Here is a 26,322-nt window from a genome sequence, read left to right on the forward strand (position 1 = left end):
AATTTAGTTTTGCCCATGATCACCAAAACTATTTATTTCTAACATATGTAAACTAGAAAAGATAAATACCTACACTTAACTGAATTTTATTTTTTCTTAATAGAGCTTTACTGGAAAAACGAAAGCAGAATGCTATTTTTCTAAACAGTTTATAAACAACACTGAAGCTTTTGGACCTTGAATGCAAGACCTTTTGGAAACGCAATACTGTCCATGCCTGAAGTGGGAAGCCTTTCCCGAAGTGTTCCCTTTTGAAGATTCTATATTCTACTTCAAAAGAAATGCCGACATGACCCAAAGACTTTAGCATATCAGTAAAGTAAAAGAGTACTAAACCAGAGAAGACCTGTATTTCTAATTCTATAATTATTTTCCTATCATGACTGCTAGCATCCATTTTCAAGAATGGAATGTTAGAGTCTGATATGTTCTTACTGGTGAGGAACTGTTTTGACTATCATCAAGCATCTGAAAACTGAATGTTTCCGGCCTTTGACACTGCCCTATACCTTACATGGTGTTTACAGGTGAAATAGAAACCATGTTGTTGGCACTCTCTGAGCGTAGTGATTCCTAAGAACTCACATGAACAGAGCAAATGGGATTGAAGTATGGCACTATTAATGATACCAATGACCTGCTTTGGGAGTATTCTTGCTACCTCCCAGCCTTGCCAGACCCCTGATGACTTTGTGGCTGCCACTTCTCCAGGACATATCATGATTGGAGGTTTATTTGCCATTCATGAAAAAATGCTGTCCTCAGAAGACTATCCCAGACGACCAGAAATCCAAAAGTGTGTCGGGTGAGTAAAGTGTCGAAGAACACATTTAGATTTCCTGATTATACTATAACACTAAGGCATGTAAGCATTCACTTGTGTTAATATCTAAAATTATTTTAATAAAATTTAAATTCTTATGTTTTTAAGTTACATATAGTTAGTCTTGTAATCCTTCCTTAAAAGAGAAATATGTCAGCACTGTATGTATAATCAACCTCTAAGTGCAGAGGTAATGAATACTTTCCCTTAATATATGTATTTAGATTTGGCTAAATACAAACCCCTGAAGTCACTTGAGAAAACCAATTAGGAGACACCATAGACTATCCATTACAAACATACATAGCATGTTTCTATTTATATTATATATATATTTATTATGTATTAAGATTAATGCATATGAATTTACATTATACTATCTATTTATAGCATGTATTGTTCATGTTTATATCCCCCACAGCATGCATTTTGTTTTAAATATAAATGCATTATGTAGTGTTTTGTTTAAAATGGGCTGCATTTAAAATTTCTCTCTATACTAGCATTTTGTCAATGCTGCATTCCTTTCATACTTGAAATAATTAAATTCCTTCATGATAAGTTAAGACCTTACTTCAACTTAACGGGTTCCTTCTTCAGTGATGAACACTTTTCACTGAAAGTTTGACTATAGAAAAAACATGGCACAGTGTACTACAGAAAAGTAAAGCTGGGCAGAGGATGTTACAAATGGATTTTCTTTAAGGAGAGCAGGATATTTGAATTCTAATTTCAGTTTGGGAACAAACTTACTCTGTAGACTTATGCAAATCACTTAAACTCTTAGTTCCTGTTTCCAGTTTTCTCTTTTGTAAACTAAGGGACCAGATAACTTCTAAGGCCACAGGCAGCATCAGCCTCTGTTCCTATGGCAATGTGTTCCCCATGCTTCCTTCCACTGGGAAATCCTGCTTTCTACCTTGATGTTTTTGTATGTAAATTTGACTTTCTCTTCCCCCCTCTCTTTTTTCTTTCTGTATCAAAAAATATTTAGCAACTCCTCTAAGAATGCTGTCAGATAAAATGTGGTTCCACATCACACTAAAATTCCTTCCTGGCATTTGCCCTAGAAGTTGGGCACTTTGAGCTACTGTCTTTTTAAATGTTGAGTATCAAAAATACCAGCAAATGCCTCAAGATAAATAATGAAGATTTTCAGAGCACTAAATTGGTACCGAAAGAAGATTTGAGGCCCACAATTATAGGCCAACTATTAAGGATGGAAAATACGAAAAAATCATTGATCTAATAAATTTATTTCGGAAAAAAAATTGAATTGAACTTTCTTTCACCTTATTGACACTCCTTAAGAGAAACAGTATTCACTCAGCATCAAACAACTATTTATTAAGTGCCTACATTATCAGGCCCTATTCTAGGCACTGGGATACCAAAATGAATACACCAAAAAGGTTTACATTCTCATGGAGCTAACTATCATGGGGGGGGGGACCCTGAAAATACACATTTTAATTGTCATACAATGCATTTTTTGTCATGATTCATTACTTTAACTTTTCTCTCCTTGATTCTTTCTTTAAATTAAAAACTTAATACACACACACAAAAAAAATAAAATTAAATAAATAAATAAAAGCTTAATGCTGATTTGCCAAAATTCACTTTTAGATAGTCTCCAATGGCAAATAATATTATTAAAATACTTTAATTTATCGTAATTCAATGAACTAAAAGGACACTTAAAAATACCAAAACCCTGAACAATAATATTCTCTCCTATGAATGGATAAAGATGTGGTGTGATGGAATATTATTCGGCCGTAAAAAGAATGAAATCTTGCCATTTAAAGCAACATGGGTGAGTCTAAAGAGTATAATGCTAAGTGAAGTAACTCAGTCAGAGAAAGACAAATACCATATGGTTTCCCCCATATGGTACAAAGGAAAAATAAAGAGACAAACCAAAAAGCAGACTCTTCACTACAGAGGACAAACTGACGGCTAACAAAGGGAAGGTGGATGGGGTGGGAGGGAATGGGTGAAAGAGCTGAAGAGAATTGTGAGCGTATACTTACCATGTGGAGCAGTGAGTAATACATGGAATTTTTGAATCACTATATTGCACACCAGAAGCTAACATAACACTGCATGTTAACTATACTGGAATTTAACATAATAATAATGTTTTCCTTAATTTGTTTAAAAAAATTTGAATCTTTACTATATATTAGGCAGTTTGTAACCTTTAATATACAGTGGTGGATGACATAAACTGAACAGTAAATCAGTAACCAAGCAACTCAGTGCCCTGAAGTAATCACAAATCAGAAGTCAACTGGGAAAACCCACTAAAAGAGGAAATAGCTATGTTTCATAACTCAAGTGTGCACTTTATCCAGGAGAAAGCTGCTGAACTTGTACCCACAGCCTGTTTTATATGTGATTCTGAAGAGTCTTATTAATCTGGTTTCCAACCACAAAAGCCAGGCTAGTGAATCTAAAGAGCAGATACTTGGACAGCAATAAAATGGCGACATCTAACTATAAAAAAGAGCAAATATCAAACAGATCTTCATACTGCAGGATACTAAACTGAGTATTCAAATTGTCCCAGAATTAATCAAGAAGAAGTTAAATCCTGTTCCATAGACCCCATTTGAGAAACAATATACCCTTTAGAAAGGTTTCCATCAAGAACGATTTTTAAATAAATGAAGTTTAGTAGAGTTTATCCTTTAAGAGGTAAGCTTTACTGACCCAGAAATCATCTATTTTAGAGCAGAGGTGTGAATAAAATAAGTTACCATCATAACTTATTGTGTGAGTATAACACACAATGTAACTTATTATCACATCATAACTTACTATGTGAATAAAATAAGTTACCATCATAACGTCTATAGAAGAGTTATGTTCTGATTTTTTAAAAAAATCTTGTTTCCCAACAGCTTTGAAATATCAATTTTTCTTCAAGCTCTTGCCATGATTCATAGCATTGAGATGATCAACAATTCACCACTATTATCTGGAGTCACACTGGGGTACGAAATCTATGACACCTGTACCGAAGTCACAGTGGCAATGGCTGCTGCTCTGAGGTTTCTGTCTAAGCTCAACTGCTCCAGAGAGATGGTGGAGTTTAAGTGTGACTATTCCAGCTACATGCCAAGGGTTAAGGCTGTCATAGGTGCTGGCTACTCAGAAATAACGATGGCTGTCTCCAGGATGCTGAATTTACAGCTCATGCCACAGGTGGGTTTTGTGTTACCACGGATGTTGGTTTTGAGTATATTCTTTATTATGAAAGGATCAGGGTAACCTGGGAAACCAGTTAGGGAGTTGCTTGTACTTTAACCTTTCTTTCTCTACAGTCAAAGAGGGCATGGTGCCCTATTCTGGATGGTATAGTGGACAGAGCACTAAGGAAATAGTCTCCCCCTCAATCTGTCAGATCAAGTTTCTAAAGGTTCTCAGCAGGATTCAGATAAGACTGAGAACTCTGAGGGCCTCAACTGCCTTGTTTCCGAATTAACATCAGTTGGGTACTATGAGGAAAACTGAAGAGAGACTAAGGGGTAAGGGGACATGCAGGTCAAGGAACACTTCCTGAAACTCGGATGAGAGGGACAAGGAAGGGAAGATGGGGAGAAGAGGACAGCATCTACGCTGAGAACACAGTAAGGACCAAGAGGAAATGTCCAAAGAATAACAAAAGGTAAATACAGCTAGATCAGGAGTATAGAAAGGAGTTCAGTAAGATGTGTATTTGCAGAGATAAGCAAAGGCTAGTCATTCAACATTTTATAAGCTGTAGTATAATTTGCATTTTCTTCTGAATATGATGGGAAGCTTTGAGCAGGGACTATGGAGCTACGTAATCTCCTTGTAATGCAAGCCAATACATACTCAGGAAGTAAGCAAAAAGGCCTCCTAAAGACCAAAACCAACCTCAGAGAGCCCTTCACTAGAGTCCTGCACACTCTACTCAGAGTCCAGCAAGTCCCCTTAGCTTGTATTTTGCATGAACTTACCTTCTCATCACATTGCTTTGTGACTCACTGGCCAGTGCTTTCTAGGCTCCGGGAAGATTAGAAGCCAAAAGTTAGAAAGGAAAAAGAGTTATAGTCAGATTTTCAAGAAATAGCCATCTGATAGAAGAGAATAGGTAGAAAAAATATATATATATATTGATAGTAACTGCATAAGAACTTAGAACATCTAACTTTCTGGAGTTAGAGTCAGTAAGAGCACATACCCATGAAAGACGCTAAGAGTTCCATTATCTAGCCCAGTGAAACTGATTTTTTAAAATGTTAATATCCAAAATGACAAAACAAAAGAGTTATTTCCCCAAAGAGCTCAGAGATAAGGCTTTGGCTCAAATTTTCTAGATTATGTATAATTCTAGTTAGCTGATAATTAAGAAAAGTAGACTATTTTCAACAATGATTATGGCATGTAAAAACATAATCTCCATAAATTTGACAACACTAGACAACACAAAAGGAAAGGGGACTCCCCGCAGGGAACACTAATTTTACTGAAGCCCAGGTGTCAAACGGAGATGAGCCCAGCAATGCCAGGTATAAAATGAGGTCTGCATAGCAATGTCATGGTGGTTAGGTTAAGGCAATGTTCACTATGTGCCAAGGTGAAGAATGTAAAGACGATTTAGGAAAAGATTACAGAAATTCACAGAAATGAAAAAGCATATGAACAGCCACCTGGAGTTCATCAATACCATGACTAAACGATTCTGTCAATTTCCAGGTGAGTTATGAATCAACTGCAGAAATCCTAAGTGACAAAATTCGCTTTCCTTCATTTTTACGGACTGTGCCCAGTGACTTCTATCAAACTAAAGCAATGGCCCACCTGATTCAGAAATCTGGATGGAACTGGATTGGCATCATAGCCACAGATGATGACTATGGACGACTGGCCCTCAACACTTTTGCAGTTCAGACCACAGCAAATAACGTGTGCATAGCTTTCAAAGAAGTTCTCCCGGCCTTCCTCTCAGATGACACCCTCGAAGTCAGGATCAATGAAACACTTGAGAAAATCATAGCAGAAGCCCAGGTTAATGTCATTGTGGTATTTCTGAGGCAATCCCATGTTTTCAATCTCTTCAGTAAAGCTATAGAAAGAAATATAAATAAGATCTGGATTGCTAGTGATAATTGGTCAACGGCCACCAAGATTACCACCATTCCCAATGTTAAAAAGATTGGCAAAGTTGTGGGGTTTGCCTTTAGAAGAGGGAATATGTCTTCTTTCCATTCCTTTCTTCAACATCTGCACATATTTCCCAGTGAGAATAACAAGGCCTTACATGAATACGCCATGCTCTTGTCTGCCTGTACCCATGTCAAGAACAGTGATTTGAGTCAATGCATTGCCAACCATTCTCAGGGGACTTTGGCCTACAAGGCTAACGAGGATATGGAAAAGAACTTCTCCCTGAGAAATGATTTCCTGTGGGATTACACCGAGCCGGGACTTGTTCACAGTATCCAGCTCGCGGTTCTTGCCCTTGGTTATGCCATTCGGGATCTCTGCCAAGCTCGGGACTGTCAGAACCCCTACGCTTTTCAACCATGGGAGGTACTAACTCACACATCTGAGAAAATTCCCCTACAGTCATTTCTTTCCTTGCTTTAATTTGCAGATATTTATATTAACTGCTCTTAATTGTATTGCTTTTGTAAGTAGATACCTTCAGTGTCTGAACAGCCTGCATTTCTATCATTAGTAGCTCTTTCTTCTTGAGAATTGTTATTTTGCCTTCACTATTACACTGACCCTCTAAAATGGTGTTCTTTAATTTTCCAAGAAGATCCAGTTGATAGTATTTTCCATGAGTTTATGGATTTGTGTCTGATCTTGTAGTATTTCAGTGCTTTCATTTGAATTATCCCTTGTAGTGCTCTTGAGAAACATGAGACAGGGCATGTTTAATGGTCCCTTTTATTATTACTAAATCTTACCAATAAGGAAACTAAAGCTAGAAAGTACTAGAAATATGACTCTAGTCTGGGCCTTCTGCCTCCATGCCCTTTGTTTTTCATGGTATCTCTGGTGGTTTATAGCCTTTAAAGCCTTCAGGTACAACTCTCAGGACAGTCTTCCTAGGACTCCAATCTTTCTCAAATGAATGTTAGTTAGATCAATCATCACAATTCTTCTGATATCTCAGGTTGAAATGAGCTGCAAATCCTGGGTAAAGGAAGTCTTTTCCTTTCTTCTCTTTGATTAGTTTGTAGAAACTCAAATTCAAGCTTAATGTGACCCTTTGAGTGAAAATTTTCCACTGTGTTTTTTAAATGCCGATAAAAAGATATTTAAAAGCTAACTGTTGCTTTATATGAAGATAAATTTGACTCATTAAAACAGATTTCTCAATAGTGTGTACTCAAAGACAAGGTTGTTTTCTTGATGCAGAATCATGTTCCAAAAGTACAGTTATTATAAATGCAAAAAGGAAAAAAAAGGGGAAAGGAGGTAAGACTCAATTCTTACCATATACTTGAGTTCCAGGACAGGCTATTTCTACATTAGTCATTTTCATTTTAAACACTCCCAAACACATGCTCCCAAACACGGCCACCAAGATTGCCACCATTCCCAATGTTAAAAAGATTGGCAAAGTTGTGTGGTTTGTAGAAGAGGGAATATGTCTTACATATCAGCTTACATTTTGGGTGGATCATGGGACGATCATAGGGTGTTTCAAATTGGTCATTTTAAAACGAGTTTTGATCTTGTAAATGCAAGGGAAAAAACCTAATAAAGATGTAAGACTAGAGATTGGAATTTTTTAAAAATTAAAACTATCTTTTTAAAATATACACATTTATGTCTAGCTATTTTAAGGTATCTGTTTGAAAGCACACTCTTTGTAATGTAAAATTTTAGTGAGGGATTGGTTAAAAACTGAAAATTAAGTGAACCATAATAATGAAACCATTAAACAGAATTTTTGGAATGAGAAGTTGAGGAGTAATAGAGAGAAATTAGACAATCGAGAGAAATTACACAGATAGGATAAAGGGGAGGAGCCATAAAGAGCCTTATAAGGAAAGAGAAATTCAGATAGAGCTATTGATCCACTAAAGATCTGGGAAACTATTTTAAATCAGAAATAAACCTCAAACATTCTGAGGAAAAGACTTGAGAAAGTGTAATCTGAGCAGAGTCTTCTAAAATGTTTTATTTAAACAGCAGGGGTCTGGGGTTGCTCTTTTTTCCCCCTGGGAGCCTGGTTATCTAGAAACAAACAAAAACAGATTGGAAAGGAGGAATATGTGAGTGACTCACTCCTTTGATCACAATGTGAGTGAACCACATCTGTGCCACATTCAGTGGGACAAATAATGCAGACAATTGCCTTTTTATGAAGAAATCTCCACACACTGTAAGTTTAAAAGATCAGCAACATTTAAGGTCACTAATCAAAGATATATTCTTTAAGATTATGTTGACCCCTGGTAAAATTCACTCATATTTAAATATTACTTTCTAAATAATTTTACATTCAAATAACTTTAAACAAGTTTCTCCCAATATTTGAAGTAGTTCGTACTTTGGCTCCACATTTGGCAACATGTGTGAGCAGGATTCAGGAATGGTGCAACAAGAATTGTTTTACTTCAACAGATTTTTAATGTTACTCAAATGTGTGTGACGATACCACCTTCTTGTTGTGACCAGTGATTAGGGGGTTTTTGTTTCCTTTACTTGTGATGATGTAGAAAGTAGTAAGTGATGTATGTGGGATGACAGAATGTCTAATAGTCAAATTTCTAATTCATACACTGACTTAGCAAATATCTATTGGGTGTCTCAGTGTCCCAGGCATTGTGTTGAATGTTGTAAATATTCTGGAAAACAAGATGATTCTCTTCCTAAAAGAGTCATCTGTCTACGGGTGTATACAATCAAATAATTAAGGAGCTGATTACAATGCAGAATGATACATTACTATGTTTCACAGAGACACAAAATGGTAGAGAAGCACATAATGGAGGAAACCAATCTGGCATTAACAATTTGAAGAACATTCTCCAAAGATCATGACATCTCTGAAGAATATGATGGGTGGGTAGGAGTTAGCCAGGACAGAAATACTCCAAGAAGGGAGAGAAAACATGGCATCTCCAGGGATAAGAAAATAGTGCCCAAGAATCAGGTTTTTTTGTGGAAACTATAGATAAATGAAAGTAGAGAGATTAGTGAGGGATCCATCATTAGGGCCCAATCAATCAGAGCATCTCAAATTTTGATGTGCAGCTGAATTGCCTGGGAACCTTGTTATCATGCATATGCTAATTCAGTTACCACTGGGGGGATACCTGAAAGTCTGCCCTTCTAATATCTCTCAGGTGATGCTGTTACTGCTGGTACAGGGACTTCCTTTCAACAAAAACTCTGCAAACTCCGTTTAAAAGTTTGGACCTGGTAGAGCAAAGGAGAGTCAATTAAAGATATTTTTAGACAGGAAAGTGTCGTGATCTCCTTTCCATTGCAGAAATAGCATTTCATTTCCACTGTGGTGTGCACTGATAAGCGGGTCACAAACCTAAAGGTAGAAGGACCAACTTGGTAATCAAGGCCTTAAATAAGGATGGCTTATACTCCAGGTACAAGTACGGCAGGTACTGTGTGTGACCATGAGATGGAGACATGCATATGTAGGTGTTTAGGAGGAAGGATGAGGAGTATCAGGAGATAGACCAGGGCAGACAAAGAGAAGCAAATATGTTGCAAGCGATTCTATATTTGGACAACTGGTGCCATTTGTCGAGATGGAAACAGAGAAAAGTAGAGGTCTGGTGGGGTGAAGTATGAAGTATTCTGTTTTGGAGATGTTGAATTTGAAGAGCTTCTGAGACATTCAGCTGTAGCAATGGCAGTCAGATACTAGTCCAGAAGTCAGAAGAGCCATATGCTGAGGAGATAGTGATTGTGAAGTAACAGGAGAATCATAACTAATAATTTTTAGAAGATTTTATTTATTCATTCATTTTAGAGAGAGAGAGGAAGAGTGAGCAAGAGAGAGCATGAGTGGGAGGGAAGAGCAGAGGGAGAGGGATGCCGACCCAGGCCTCAATCCCAGGACCCCAGGATCATGACCTAAGCCAAAGGCAGATGCTTAACTGATTGAGCCCCAAGAACTAATAGTTTTTAAGGGCTACTATAGTAGGCATTGACATATATCACCCCTAATCTCCATAATATTCTAGTAGGTCCACCATTTCATGCTCCTTACACTCCATCCTAAAGAAGTAACGAAAGGAAATGTTACTGGTAACTGATACTTGCAGCCATTTAGAGATGGAGGGGAACTCCCCAATAAGGGGAGTGGCTTATGGTCATCCACACAGGTAGCAGTGAGACTGCCCCAGCCTTAGTCCAGGATGCTTTCCACTATAGCACGGAAAACTTCATGAAAGAAGAAGACATGAGTTGAGCACCAGACAGATGCAAGGCCATGTCCTCTGCAACCCTAATTTGCTCACCAGCACAACTTCCATAGGGAGATGTCATGGACATTAAAGCAGTCAGGAAAAGAAAAACACATTAACCACAACAGCTTAAGTGGTGTGGTCTCCTGGGTCTTTCGTTTTTAAAAGCAAGTCATCACCATACACAGGGTGAATGCCATAATCGTGGAAATGCAAATTCCAGTTTAAGATTTAAATTTACAGTGACTTTCAGAGTCTCCATGGGAAAAAAATCGACAGAAAAACCCTTTCATAGCTTCATAACTATGTTCAAAATTACCTTAGCAACATTGAGCAACCATGTTCAGAATTACCTTAACCCAGAGCAAGTGTTCTGTCTTACTTACCAGATCAGGAATACACTGTTTTGCTTGCCTCCACCCTCTCTCCTGTGAGGACAAGCCTACAGTTACGTTTGCTTATGTACATCACACAGTGCTACCATTATTTACAGATTGGGTATGTGTCAGAACTTTACCCTGGAAAATCTAATTAAGTGCAGCAAAAAAACAGGTGGAAATGTAGTTCAGACTCAAGAGTAGAAGAGGATATGCTCCCTAAAGAAGTAAGTTTTCAGGGGTTCGTGTGTGTGAATTGCTGAAGAAAGGAAGCAAGGAAAAATGAATACACATTTTTCAAAACATTGATGGTAGATCCTTGTTTCCTTTTTTAAAATTTTTGTTCCCTTTGCATTTTTTCTTCCAGACCATTGCTGGAAAAAAAAAACTTTTGTGGGTTACTTCCACCCTGTTGAATCTGATATCCTGCTTCTTTAAAGTAATACTAATCAATTTATATTCATTCAAAGAACTAAGAAATCTGTGGGGACATATAATAAAGTCAATATGCATTGCTTAGAGATTTTTCCAAAGTGACATTTCGTCATTGACCTGACTCTTGTAACTAATAAATTTACCTTAAAATATAACTGGGTGTTCTTATGTTCTAATGACAAAATTGAAGGAAAGAAACATTCATAAAAGATTAACTGAGGAGGAATAGAATAAGAATAATTCTATTCAAATAGAATAATGTCACCTCATTCCACAGATTTAGCCACAACAAAAGCCCTCATAACCTCTTTACTCCTTCTAGAGGAGTAGGCCCAGTGTGGTCAGAGAGGGTATTTACTTAGCTGTGGTTACATATCAATTTAATGATGAAGCAGGGTGTTCCTCCCTCCGGGTCCAGTGTTCTTCTTCTGCAGCACAAACTCAATACAGCCACCCTGTTTGCCAGGAAAACATTTCCTGTCCTAGCTGCATTGCCTACAATTTCTTACTGTACAAATTGGGTAACAAGGCAAGTAATTTTTCACTACATTTCTTTCCTCTCAAGCTAAAAAATAATCATTTTATGAATTGCATTGAAAATAGAATTTAGAGGGACACCTGGGTGGCTCAGTGGATTAAGCCGCTGCCTTCAGCTTAGGTCATGATCTCAGGGTCATGGGATCGAGCTGGCAACTGGCTCTCTGCTCAGCAGGGAGCCTGCTTCCCCCTCTCTCTCTGCCTGACTCTCTGCCTACTTGTGATCTCTCTCTCTCTGTGTCAAATAAATAAAATCTTTTTAAAAAGAAAAGAAAATAGAATTTAGAGATCACTTTATTAGACAATCACTGAAACAGATTTGAAAACCATTGGAGATGATAAGATCCATACCTCCTATCAAACGGAGTAACAAAGTATGGGTTTAAAGGGCAGTACCTTCCACCTACCAGCTCAACTTCTCTGGTTGGGACACACCCCAAGAACAAGGTGCTATTGTCACTGGACTGTCTCCCATATTTGTACCTCTGTCTCCTTAGCCCTCATTTTGGGCATGGTGAGTATAATAACCACTGGCTCAGATCACCCACTCAGTCTTGGCCAAGGATCCAATTGTGACTAGAAGGAAAGGATGAATTGTGCTGCCTTCTATAGTTTCAGAAGACAATTCATGACTGCTTTTGAGTCAGAAGCAAAAAATAAGAAGATATTGAATTAATGTATTGTAGACACAATGGAAAGACCTGAAAGTCAAATTGTGTTTTCCCAGATAAGGCCCTTGGCCCCTTGGCTGGTCGTGCTCATCTAAGAAAAGAGGAAGATGATTCTCGCTCAGCGTGTTTCACTGAGTTGTTATGGGATAGAAGGATATCACACTTCTGAGTATTAGAAGGAATATATGAAGGTCAGGTGACACCATTAATTGATAGACTCAAAGTATTTTTATTTATTGTCACAATATCCCTATTAGCTAATTAACAGGGTTAACAAATATTGATCAAAACTTTACTAATCTTAATCTTTGCCCAATACTGGGCTGAATTCTTTTTAGGTTTAATTATAACTAATCCCTATAAGGCAGACTTCATTTGACAGATGGGGAAGCTAAGGCCCAGAAAAAAACTGTGGGTATCAAGACCACATCACTAATGAGATACAGAACCAGGATTAGAGCCCAGGCAACTGCCCTGAAGGATCCATCCTGAAATTTTATAACGTGGGGAAAAAAGATGCTCAGATCTCAATGTGATAAACCGGAGAAGCTGCCCTCCATAAACATTACCTTGATTTCTCAAATTGGCAGAGCAAGACTTTGGCAGAAATAAGGCTAGAATTCTCAAGTTATTGCCAACCTTCTCAACTAGTTACCAAACTCATGGATTCAGAATGTCCTTTTCCTACCTTTTAAATGATATTCCTTATAAGGTAGTGTTATAACTGGCATAATGGATAGATATTTCTATTAGTGTCTATTTCTATTTTTATATCTTACAGTTACTTGATGTATTAAAAAATGTGACATTCATTGATGAAGGAAATTTATTTCATTTTGATGCCCATGGGGATATGAATACCGGATATGACATTGTGCTCTGGAAGGAGATCGATGGCCACATGACTATCACCAAGATGGCGCAATATGATCTGAGGAATGATGTCTTCATCATCACGGACCAAGAAACAAAAAACGAGTTCAAAAATCTTAAGGTAATTTTGTGGTAGCCTGCTTTATAATATTCAAATCAAATGAGCACCACAGCTGCAAAAGTCCTTAATACCACCAGAATCTGCAGTGACCCTACTGTCTGTTTACTGTCCCCAAATTCCTTCCTCAAATTCTCTGGTCAACTTATGTCTTTCTCTCTTGTACATGTTCTCCTCCTTACCCTGATTTCACCAAAGCATAATCGTGGGTAAATTCAACTCTCTGCCTAGTCAATAGAGTCCCCATATAGCTGAACTTGGCAAAACAAAAACAAAAACACCTTGTTGACTGTTTTCGTTTTAAATTCATGATCTCTAATCTCCAGTGGACCCTTAATGCTGCTGGACAATCAGACTATTAGTCTGATTACCTTAGTCCATTAACTTGCCCCCCTTTCTAGAGAGCTATTCCATAGATTTTCTTCTATCCCTGAACTCCAACACATCTTCTCCATCTTCATTTTTGGTTGACCTTGCTTCCTATGTTGCTAACAAAATTGTAAAAATCAGAAGAAAACTGGAGAGTCCGCCTGCCACCACATCCACCTTCCTTCCAGCACTGTGTTCCTGGCCAAGATCAGCTCCTCCCTTGATCCTCTGGTTTCCAATTCCTTTCCACTTGGACTTGATGATACTGCTCTGGTGATTCTCCGTTCTCTCCCACATCCTCAATTATTTTCTTTTCTCCATTACCTACATGATGATATAAATATGCTGTTATTCTTTTCAACTTCAAAAAAAAAGAAAAAAACTCCACTGATCCCCACTTCTCCTTCTACACACTGCCCCTTCCTCTATTTCTCTCTATAGCAATTATCCTTGAAAATTTTAAATACATTCACTGGCCCCAATTTCTCTCCTCCCATAATTCTCTTGAATTCTTTCCAATCCACCAAAATTCTATCTAGTTCACCAGTGTTAATAAATCCAAACATCATCGTACTCCATTTACTAGTTAATAGTTCTCCTCTTTGTAAGATGCTTTCTTTCTTTGTTTCCACAACACCATGCTCCCTTAATTTTCTTCCTCTGTCTCTGGCCACTCCTTAGTCTCTTTTGCTCCTTCCTTATTGTTCCACCTGCCTATAAATATTGGCATACCCAGAGTCCAGACAGCTCCTCTTCTGTGTCTGCACTTTTCCTTAGTGATCTCACACAGGCTTGTGGATTTAAATAATGTCATTCGTTATATAGAAGGCAAATGACTTCCAGCTTTTTAATCTTCTCCTAGAGATGCATAATTGACATCTCTCCTAGGTGTCTAATTGTCCTCTTCACGGACTACCTCCAAAACTGAGCTCCCAAACCTACACTCATCTCAATAAATGGCAATGTCCTTTTAGTTGCTCATGGCAAAACCTGGTAGAATCTTTGTCATGCTTCCTATCCAATTTAAATTTCACTTTCAAACCCATAGTCCAAAATATCAGATAAACCTAAATCTTTTGATATCCCAAAGTTACTAATACCAGACTTTAGAATGTCTTTGCTGTCTCTTATGTGGGAGGTGGGGAGGAGAAAGGAGGTCTCTCTTTTATCCCATAATGATGTCCTGCCTGCTGCAAACAGATCAAGAATAACTGTGATAAGAAGAATAATGCCACCGCTTGTGGACACGGGGCTACCAAACCTTGGCTTCTTTTCTCCCTTAGCCAGATCATTTTCATCTCCCAGAGAAAGGGCAAGTTAGCTTAGTCCTTGGATTGTGTTCCTGGCTTAGGAAGAGCTATTAAGAGACTCTAGGCAAATCCTCATTTACCCATTTTGCTTTGGCTTTCCAAAAGTAAAAGTGAGACAATAACAGGTTTATTTCACAAGATATGCCACAAGAAAGGGACTGTAAATGGAAAAAAAAAATCACAGCTGAAGTGCAAAGAATTATTAGTTAAATTGGAAAGGGCTTCATAAAAACAGGATGCTACATATGATTCACATTGTGACATGCACAATTATAACCTAAATTCTCAGGATTATTAAAATATTATTTATATATCTTTGGTTGCCTTTTTCATTAATACACTACTGGTTTTAAATTCAAAATTTCCACTTTTTTTTTAAAGATTATATATATATATATATATATGGAGATAGAGAGAGAGAGAGAGAGAGAAACTGTGTGTGAGAGAGAGTGGGAGGAGGGGCAGAGTAAGAAGGAGAGAGAGAATCTCAAACAGACTCCCTGCTAAACGAGAAGCCCAATTAGGGGTGGGGAGTGGCAGTTGATCTCAGGACCCTGAGATCATGACCTGTGCAGAAATCAAGAGTTGGGTGTTCAGCCAACCGAGCTACCCAGGTGTCCCTCCACTGTTTTGTTTTCGAAGTTTAGACTGGACAGAGACCTTGGACAGCATGATTAATAACCTTCTTCTAAAGAATATAAAAACCCAATAAGTTAGTATTTCTTATATAGTTGAACTTTTTAATACAATGCAAGATTGGAAATCTCTTCTTTAGTTCCATCATTACACATTTGTCCCTTTGCTAGGAACTTTCTGAAAGAACTAATTTCCCTTATTTTCTTATAGAAGCTATTCATGCAACAAAAATTACTTCTTCTTAACGCAGTTTCACTATTTGAAATATTTTTCTGTCTTTTAAACTTTATATTTCTCCAGATGACAAAACAATTCTATTTGCTATTTTTAAAGAGATCACTATTTAGTAAATGTATTTTCAAAATTTATTACTTAATTAATTTATTTATTTTTTTATTAATATATAATGTATTATTTGTTTCAGTGGCACAGGTCTGTGATTCGTCAGTCTTAACACAATTCACAGCACTCACCATAGCACATACCCTCCCCAGTGTCCATCATGCAGCCATCCCATTCCAACAACCCTCACTTTGTTTCCTGAGATAAAGAGGCTCTTATGATTTATCTCCCTCTCTGGTTTCATCTTGTTTCATTTTTCCCTCTCTTCCCCTATGCTCCTCTGTCTTGCTTCTCAAATTCCTCATATCAGTAAGATCATATATATACAATGGAATACTATGCAGCCATTAAAACCCCCAAAATCTTCCCCTTTGCAAGGATGGAACTAGAGGGTATTACACTAAGCGAAATAAGTCAATCAGAGATAGACAATTATCATGTGATCTCACTGATATAATAAACGTATTTTTAAATTAAGTTAAATTTGGGGCGCCTGGGTGGTTCAGTCGGTTAAACATCTGCCTTCTGCTCAGGTCATGATCCCAGGGTCCTGAGATCGAGTTCCACATCAGGCTCTCTGCTCAATGGGGGAGTCTGCTTCTCTCTCTCTTTCCACCCCTCCCCCTGCTTGTGCTCTCCCTCTCTAATAAATAAACAAACTCTTTTAAAAATTAGTTAATTGGGGTGCCTGAGTGGCTCAGTGGGTTGAGCTCTGCCTTTGGCTTGGGTCATGACCTCAGGGTCCTGGGATTGAGCCTCACATAGGGCTCTCTGCTCAGCAGGGATCTTGCTTCTCCCTCTCTCTCTGCCTGCCTCTCTGCCTGCTTGTGATCTCACTCTCTCTGTCAAATAAATTAATAAAAAGAAATTAATTAATTAAGTCAAAATTACTTAGGATAAATCTTTTAAAAATTTATTTGAGACTTCTTTCACTTTGCAGCAAATTCAGTCTAAATGCTCCAAGGAATGCACTCCTGGACAAATGAAGAAAACCACAAGAAGCCAACATATCTGCTGCTATGAATGTGTGAACTGTCCTGAAAATCACTACAGTAACCAGACAGGTAATTATCGTCACCACAGCAGGTACAGTGAAACACCTGGACCATTTCTCTTAGGCAGATTTTTTTTTTTACATGAATCTTTTTTTTTTTTCATTAAAAAAAAAGCATTTCATGCTTCTGCTAGATTAAATTTCAGTGAAATTTCATATGATCTTGGAATTTGTTCTATTATATCAGCAAATGTACAACCAATATGTAACAGAGATATAAAAGTAACTTCACTTCCAAGGGAAGTTGTCACCCCCTCAACTGGACTTCCTCTCTCACATCTCTCAAAACACTGTGGCTTCTGTCAATTTCTGTCCATGTAGCCCCCACACAGACATGCCTGGCTTGTAACTGGAGCACAGTAACTATAAATAAATAAATGATAAATTAGTTAGACAGGGTATGGTAGAAACCCATAGATGTACATACCCTGGAGAGCTCATTATTTCTACCAAGAGGCAATGGTAAAGGCTAAAAAGAACCTTCTGTGAGAGGATGGGATGAACTGTTGACATAGATGAGATGCTACTAATTGTTTGACAAACCTATCTTTAACAATTTCACAAGATCAGAGCAAAATACACAGATTAAAGAACAAGAATAAGGTCAGCAGCCTTTAGGGTCTTAAGAGGAGCTATCAGCATTTGCCCTGGAGTTCAGCCTACTTTAAAGCATCATGTTCCCTTGTTTACTGCTGCATCCCTCTTGATCTGTGACAGTTGGAACAGTTATCAAATGCTTACTCTTTTTTTTTTCATTGCCTCCAAGGGGAATGTATCGCAATGTTAACATTCCAATAGTCATGTTCTGTCACTATTTTGTCACAAAATAGTGTGGTTATTTGTCACAAAAATGTGACTTGTCCCAACCTGAAATGGGCTCCACTGTGTAAATAATTAGTTATTGTTGGGTGTGTGTGTGTGTGTGTGTGTGTGTGTGTATGTGGATTTTCCAGGTAATACAGTGTCTGGCAACTCTGCCAGGTGGAATAAATAAATACATCAAGAGAGTAGGAGGCGTTTATTTCCCATCAAGACGTACACGAGTTTTCAAAATATAATTTGGGTTATCAATGGACAACCAGGAAAAGATCAAGTGTTGAAGACTGACTTTCCCTTAGAGGAAAAGCAAGGGTTTAGGGTGATCTGAAAGGACATCCTCTCTTGTTCTCCACATCTCCAGCGCACAGCTCTTGTACATAGACAAGACCAGTAAGTGTTCACTGAACAGCAGAGGCCATCAGGGGAGAACAGGAAACGAGGTTTGGAAGAGGAAGAGGCTGAAGAGGTAATGAAGTGTGTACACAGACACACAATCTGACTTTAAGGTTAATGAAGAGAACGCAGACCCCATATAAACTTGAATGGGCACTGTGGGGACTCTCAGATGGATGCCCAGAGAGGGGCTTCTGGCAAGAGATGGGGCGCCATCTTTAGGACATGAGACTGGAGATCAAATGCAATCCCACTCCCAGAGACTCCATTCTGATATCAGCTCTACATCCCGCCCTGCCCTCAGAATCAGCAGAAATCACTTCCAAGCTTATCCCTCCCTGTGTGGAAGGCTCAATTTTACTGACCTCCTAGCAAAAAAAAAAAAAAAAATTAACTTTAATTCTTCATTCATGGTCATTGGTTACAATCTTGAGCTATCTTACTTTTAGAGAGCTTTTAGGGTGACCCAACCATATTTTCTCTGCTTTTAAAAGAGCTGCAGCCTCATTTATAATAGCAGGTCTCACTACATTGAGTGTCTATCATGTGTAATGCTCCTTGCAAAGCATTTTCTATTTATTCTGCCACTGAATGCAGCACTCCAGTGAGGCATAGTCTTCTAACATTTTTTTAGAAGATTTTATTTATTTATTTGAGAGTGAGAGAGCGAGCAAGAGAGAGAGCACAAGCAGGGGTAGGGGCAGAGGGAGAGGGAGAAGCAGACTCCCCGCTGAGCAGGGAGCCCAATACGGGGCTCAATCCCAGGATCCTGGGATCATGACCTGAGTCAAAGGCAGACACTTAACTGACTGAACCACATAGGTGCCCCGCTTTTTAAATTTTTTTTTTTTAAAGATTTGGAAATAGACTTGGAAAATTCAGTTTACTTGTTAAAGATTATGGGAATCAGAAGTGATAGAGAAAAGGACTTGAGGTCATCCAAGTCCAAAGCCCTCCTTCTTCTTTTTAATTTTTTAAAAAGATTTTATTTATTTATTTGACAGCCAGAGATCACAAGTAGGAAGAGAGAGAAGGGGAAGCAGGCTCCCCACTGAGCAGAGAGCCCGATGCAGGGCTCAATCCCCGGACCCTAGGATCATGACCTGAGCCGAAGACAGAGGATTTAACCCACTGAGACACCCAGGCACCCCGAAAGCCCTCCTTCTTAACAGTGTCCCTGAACAGCCACCTATATGACAGGAAGTTCCTAAGAGGCTAGCATCTATCCTGAGTATATGGATTTCCGAAAGACTCAAACCCCAGCTGCTTTTTTTCTTTCTGATCCCCTCTTTTTCTTCCCTCACTCTCACACTTTCTCTCTTGCCTTCTTTGAAGTTTTGTGCCTACTTTATTTCAATAAATAACCAATACGACAATGATCTCTATCCCTTTTCTCCTCGGGACTGTAACTAAGGAGTCTCATTTGTAGCATCATTGTGGGCAATCTACCTGGTTTAAATGTCTGCAATGTAACTGAATCTCCTCCTATCTTTCAGATATGGATCACTGCTTGTTATGCAACAATGAAACTCACTGGGCTCCTGTAAGGAGCACAAGGTGCTTTGAAAAGGAAGTTGAGTACCTCAACTGGACTGACTCCTTGGCTGTACTGCTCCTGGCCCTCTCCCTATTGGGCATCATGTTCGTTCTGGCCATCGGCATAATATTTACAAGAAACCTGAACACACCCGTTGTGAAATCATCGGGAGGACTGCTGGTCTGCTATGTGATCCTTCTCTGTCATTTCCTCAACTTTGCCAGCACAGGCTTCTTCATTGGAGAACCCCAAGACTTCACCTGTAAAACCAGGCAGACGTTATTTGGTGTGAGTTTCACCCTCTGCATCTCTTGCATTTTGATGAAGTCCCTGAAAATTCTGCTAGCCTTCAGCTTCGATCCCAAGTTGCAGAGCTTCCTGAAGTGCCTCTATCAACCGATCCCCATCATCTTCACTTGCACAGGGATCCAGGTTGTCATTTGCACAATCTGGCTGATCTTTGCCGCACCTGCCGTGGAAGAGAATATCTCCTTGCCCAGAGTCATCCTCCTGGAATGCGAGGAGGGATCCATCCTTGCATTTGGCACCATGCTGGGCTACATTGCCATCTTGGCCTTCATTTGCTTCATATTTGCCTTCAAAGGCAGGAAATTACCTGAGCATTACAATGAAGCCAAATTCATCACATTTGGCATGCTCATTTATTTCATAGCTTGGATCATATTCATCCCTGTCTATGCCACCACATTTGGTAAATATTTGCCAGCTGTGGAGATTATTGTTATTTTAATATCTAACTATGGGATCCTATGTTGCACATTCTTCCCCAAATGCTATGTTATTCTTTGTAGGCAAGAGGCTAACACAAAATCTGCCTTTCTCAAGATGATTTACAGTTACTCCTCCCAGGCTGCGAGCAGCCTTGCCATAAGTCACGTTTCACTGGACTCCACTAATAGTAATATCACAATGACTGATCCCAGCTCTGGTGGCAGGTCGGCAACCCGGCAGGAAAGCAAGGATCTTCAGGCGCAAGCATTTGCACACATATGCAGAGAAAATGCCACACGTGTATCTAAAATTTTGCCTCGAAAAAGAATTTCAAGTATATGAAAGCGTCCATAAGAGATGGCATGTTCTAGATTAAAATCTATCTAGGATCTTTGTATTTAAAATGTGCATTTAGGGGCACCTGGGTGGCTCAGTTGGTTAAGCGGCTGCCTTCGGCTCTGGTCATGATTCCAGGGTCCTGGGATCGAGCCCCACAGCGGGCTCCCTGCTCAGCAGAGAGCCTGCTTCTCTCTCTCCCCCTCTCTCTGCTGCTCTGCTTACTTGTGCTCTCTCTCTAGCTCTCTGTCAAATAAACAAATAAAATATTAAAAAGAAAAAATATAAAAAATAAAATGTGCATTTATTTTCCAACAAATACATTCCCTGCCACCATGTTCACCGATGCTCCCTCTGTTCAACCAGCTGTTTAACAAAGAAATATAGAGCCGTTGCCCTGAAACTGCCTTCATTTCTCCACCTGCCTCCATCTTTACCCCCTTCCTCTTAGGCACATCTCTATTCAAAAGTCACCCAGAATACATCATCTGTATTACATCCTCTGTCTCCTCAAACCTCTTTGTATGGGTTCTCCTTCTTTCCTAAAGCATCTTTATCTTCCCAATTCCACTGCTCAGTTCGGTTGAACAAATATTTGAACGATTACCCTGTGCCAGGGGATATGCTAAATATGAAGGTACAAGAAGGATCAAAGCATCATTTCTTACCTCAAGGAGTTCAAATTCCAGGAGCAACAGTTACATACTGACATCTTCATTCCAGTGTGGGGAATTCTAAGACTGCCATGCACATGGGGCACTGGAATACAGTGACGTGGCACTTGGCCACCCTGAGGCATGATGAAGAGCTTCTAAGAAAGCGAAATAAACCATATGACATTTAGGTGAAGTCTCTAAAGATGAGTAAGAATTAGCTAATCAAAGAAAGTGCAGAAAGCTGGTCCAGATAAAGGGGGAGAGCCAGGAGCAGAAAGTGTCAAGAAGGTGCACTCAGGGGAGTACAGTCATTTGGAATCACTAGAGAAGAGTCCTGTTTTGCATGTTGAGGTTAGATCATAAAGGAATACCAGAGACTGGAGTTCTTTTATTGGAAGCTTGGGACTTTATTGTATGTGCAGAAGGTCGTCAAGATGACAGGTTCAAAGTCCCATTTTAAGAAGGTCATGCTGAGACAGGGTAGATGACGGAGTCTAGTTGGGAGAGGATTAGGATCTACATAAAGGAATAGAGAAAAGAATATGAATATGTACTTAATCCCTATAGGAAGTGGTAATTGACCCCAAGTAGTTGGTGAGAGTTGATTTATTGAAAGATATATGCAATGTGAGAAGACTGATTCAGAATAGAAGATGGAATATTGAATTTGAAGTGCCTGGAGGAATTTCAAGATGTATCAAGTGTCTATATGGATATAAGACTCTGAGCTCAGGGGACAGGGCGGGGTTGCTGATAAGGATTTGAAGGCCATGTTCACATTGTCATCCATCATTATAAAACAATAAGCTTCCAAAATAACATTATCTCCAATCTTGACATCCTTTTTAACTACAACTCTCTCTCTCCCTCCTCTTCACAACTGAACATTGGAAGGAATAGTATCATTATTGATTTGTGACCCACTGAGCCCAATGGAATCTGGCTTCTAGTATGCCACTCTGCCAAAATAGTTTAGAGAACAGTTGCCTGTGACTTTTTAATCTGTCAGATTCAATGGTCATGCTTAAGCCTCCATCTTCCCTGAAACTGATAGGTATTTCTGGTATAATTCCTCCTCCTTAAAATTCTCCTTCTTCATTACCTACCTAATTTTCCAAAGTTTTCAATTATTCAAAACTCTTCAATCTGATGAGAAGTCTCTTTTGGTTCTATTCTGGCATCTTGACCATATGTCTTCCTCCACTTGACTCTTAAATGTGGGTAATCCCCAGAGTTCTACCCACAACCTAAATCTCTTATCTCCCCACAAACTCTCTCACTATAATATCACCATCTTTATACCCTAACTAGGACCCAGATAACTCTGCAAACCACATCTCTGGTTCAGGTCACTCTAACCAACCCACTTACTTGTCCCTTGTCCTTTGACTTGTTAAAGTCAACATTCCTAACATTTAATCCATTACTTCCTTCTCACGGCTGCGGCTCCTGTTTTCTCCTTCTCGGCATATTGCACCACCTTTGAACTCACTGGACCCTACAATTCATCTGCTGATGAACCATCTGCTGCACCCTGCTATACCTTTTATTCATCATCTGTCTTTTCTTTTCTAACTCCCGAATTTTCTCAAAACTTTGCCACAGTCTCTATCCCTGTTATTACCTCCTTAATCTAGACCTTCATTTCCTCTTTCACAGATGTTTACAATAGCTTCCTAATTTGACATGGGTCTTTCATTTTATTTCAAACATACAGAAGGTCCCACTAAGCCTTCCACTCGTTTCCACTTGACATATATTCGAGAGCAAAAACTTCTTTATGTTACTCTATTGTCTGAAAACCTACAGTAAGTCAAAACTCCTTATCTTGATGCTCAGTCTTTCCACTTCCAGTACCAATGGCTGTCCCTTTCTAGTTGGTACATTACCTTGAGAAATGGCCACCTGTTGGTGATTGTCTGTACCCACAGCATGCGGCTCCATGCCTGCGTCTGCCTCTCCTCTTGGCCTATGATGTTCTTTCCACCCCTGTCCTCCTGGAACACTCCAGCTAATCCACCAGACACAATCAGGTGTCTCCCATTCTACCAAGCCATCTTTCCTGCCACTGTCACAGCACCTGCTACACTTCATCACATTCACTTTTTTTTTTAATTTTTTATACACATTGACTTGTTTTTATTTTAATTGATTTAACTAACATTTATCAAGTGCCTACTGTGTACCAGGCATAATTTTATGCACAGGGAGTATACAATGATAGAAAAAAGACAATTTTTTCATCTCAAGGAATTTATATTCTGGTGTTTTCACCATTTTGCAGTGAACAGTCCTTTTGGAGCAACGCTCTTGGCTGCGCTTTCATCTCTACTACTACTGCTATCATCACCCCAGTTTAGACTCTCATGATCCCCCACACCTCTGTTGTTGAAACAGTCCAAGTTAGTTATCACCCCAGGACTCCCCTTCTATTACACACAATAAATACATCATCACGGATTGCTTTTACTCAAGTTAGTTCCAGTACTACCATTCTCCTACTCAGAAAAATGTAATAACCTCCTATCACTTTCAGAATTAAATTCCCCTATCTTGCTAAGCAAGATCTTCCACAGTATCACCCCAACATAGATAGAATGTTAAAAACAAAACAAAACACCAAGATAGTAATCCAAGTTTACTGCTTAACCCAAATGTATTCACATATAATATGGTGATAACATCTCATGAAATTGTTAAGGGTAAAATATCCTGAGGTACATGAAAGTGTTAAGAAATGAGTATTGTGTTTGTTATTTCACTGACTCATTACTCTGTTGATATGAAAACTGTTTCTCCTACTGACATGAGAGCAAAACTGTAGGAAAGCTTCCAGATTCTTGAATGTGATCACACAAAACAGAATTCCCAGGACTGTTGTGCCAATAGAACAATGAAAGGAATATTGTTTCATAAGATTTGTGACTTTTACTACAGTTACATAGCTTTCAACAATTATTCCAAAATTTTAAAAATGTTATTTAACATAAGAAATTAAGTTTTGAATTCCTTGATACCAAAACTACATCTTTGACATCATGTAAAATAGACAGGTGAATGGCTCTGGTACTTTTAATTTTTCTTTTTTTCTAAATTAATTTATTTATTTTCAGCATAACATTATTCATTATTTTTTCACCACACCCAGTGCTCCATGCAATCCGTGCCCTCTATAATACCCACCACCAATTTTTCTGTCAAATTTTGAGGATTTAAATTCAATAGGGTGTAAGTTAAATAATTTGCTTACTCTTTTTGGAATAAAGTGCTTTTTTCTATTATAAAACCAATATCTAAATATTACTAAAAAATAAGTAAATAAGAGCACCTGGGTCAGTTATTCACCATCTGCCTTCAGCTCGGGCCATGGTCCCAAGGGCCTGGGATCGAGCCCTGCATCAGGCTCCCTGCTCAGTGAGAAGCCTGCTTCTTCCTTTCCCACTCCCCCTGCTTGTGTTCCCCTTCTTGCTCTGTCTCTCTATGTCAAATAAATAAATAAAATCTTTTTTAAAAATAAGTAAATGAAAATAATCAAAACTAACACACATAAAAAGAACCTATCACTCTACAACCAACCAACAGTCCACCATTATATTAGCACTCAATTTTTTACAGGTTGTTTAAGTCAAATCCAAATCATTATTGAGACAGAAACATTCTCATTGGTCAAGACAAAGTGATCTGGGGGTGGGGGAGTATTTAGAGTTCACTGATGGACTGGTTCATATAGTTATCCTCTTACCTTGATCACAGAGATGCACTTACTAAAATATTTTATTGCTAAAATGTAGGGGTAAGGGAACAATACACATTACCCCACAGCCTTTATTGGTTGGATGAAATCAGAAGCTGGTCAACCCAGGCTGTGAGGATCTCAAGAGCAGGGTCCAAATATAACCGTTTTCTGTGTACTCATACAAGGTGATTCCCAAAATTAGTATTCAGTAGGTGTTGAGTAAGTAACTTTAATGTTCTCACAAATATTCTTAATGTCTTAATCAGCACAATAACGCAAGATTTTTTTTCCCTGCCTTCATCCCTCATGTTAGATTCTCCACAGCTCTTAAGCTGTCTTTAAGCCAAACCCTCACACAGGTTCTTATTGCCATTATCAGCAACATAAGAATTCCAGAAAGTTAAAGTAGAAAGCAGTTAATTGCAGAATCCTTGAAACTTGGGTTAAAAGAAGGTGAAGAACAAACATATGAAAAATTAAACATAGAAGTGGTAAGTTGGGGACACCTGAATGGCTCAGTCAGTTAAGCACCTGCCTTCTACTCAGGTCATGATCTCAGGGTCCTGGGAGCCCTGCATTGGGCTCCCTGTTCCATGAGGACCCTATTTCTCCCTCTCCCTCTGCCTGTCACTCCCCCTGCTTATGCATGCTCTCTCTCTCTTTGTCAAATAAATAAATAAAATATTTTTTTTTAAAAAAAGAAGTAGTAAGTGGAACTTCCACTGTGATATTAAAAAGAAATGAGTGTGCCCTCCTTCTACTTCCATTCCTCTTCTTGCTGGCTCTTTTGCAGAAATGGAACAGCCATCTTGGACCTTGAGATGTGATCTGCCAGCTGAAGAGGGCAGAGCAACAAGACTGAAGAAGACTTGGTTGCCAAAATCTGATTTGCTTTCCAGCCCTGGATTTCTTATGCTTAGCAAACAGCCTGATAAATTCATGTGTGGGCTGACCCTCTGCTCTAATGAAAGCCCAAGTCACAAAAAAAAAATAAAAAAGTGAAGAGTTAGAAGACTGAATAAAGCAAAAAGATGCACTCATATGCAAGAGCCTCTTGTAGGAAAACCTCAGGTGATCAAAATTTCTTACATATACAACTTCTGCACTTACATAATTTTTCTGATACCTGGCATTATATTT

General features: G+C 38.7%; 1 protein-coding gene across 1 annotated transcript; it reads left to right on the forward strand.

Annotated features, from left to right (window-relative positions):
- The first annotated feature begins 528 nt into the window (after positions 1 to 528).
- On the forward strand, positions 529 to 20,909 carry GPRC6A (G protein-coupled receptor class C group 6 member A). Its single transcript, XM_004740072.3, has 6 exons — positions 529 to 805; positions 3,733 to 4,036; positions 5,555 to 6,391; positions 13,053 to 13,265; positions 16,860 to 16,983; positions 19,682 to 20,909. The coding sequence occupies exons 1-6, from the start codon at positions 612 to 614 to the stop codon at positions 20,794 to 20,796; spliced, it is 2,787 nt and encodes a 928-aa protein (XP_004740129.1). The 5' UTR covers positions 529 to 611; the 3' UTR covers positions 20,797 to 20,909.
- The last annotated feature ends 5,413 nt before the right edge of the window (positions 20,910 to 26,322 follow it).

The sequence above is a fragment of the Mustela putorius genome, unplaced genomic scaffold (genome assembly GCF_011764305.1).
Source record: "Mustela putorius furo isolate JIRA1106 unplaced genomic scaffold, ASM1176430v1.1 tig00003983_pilon_pilon_pilon, whole genome shotgun sequence".
Lineage (NCBI taxonomy): Eukaryota > Metazoa > Chordata > Mammalia > Carnivora > Mustelidae > Mustela > Mustela putorius.

Coding starts and splice junctions, on each gene's coding strand:
- GPRC6A (XM_004740072.3), top strand. CDS start 612: ATGGCACTATTAATGATACCAATGACCTGCTTTGGGAGTATTCTTGCT. Junction 4,037..5,554: donor ATTTACAGCTCATGCCACAG/GTGGGTTTTGTG, acceptor GTCAATTTCCAG/GTGAGTTATGAATCAACTGC. Junction 16,984..19,681: donor TCACTACAGTAACCAGACAG/GTAATTATCGTC, acceptor CCTATCTTTCAG/ATATGGATCACTGCTTGTTA.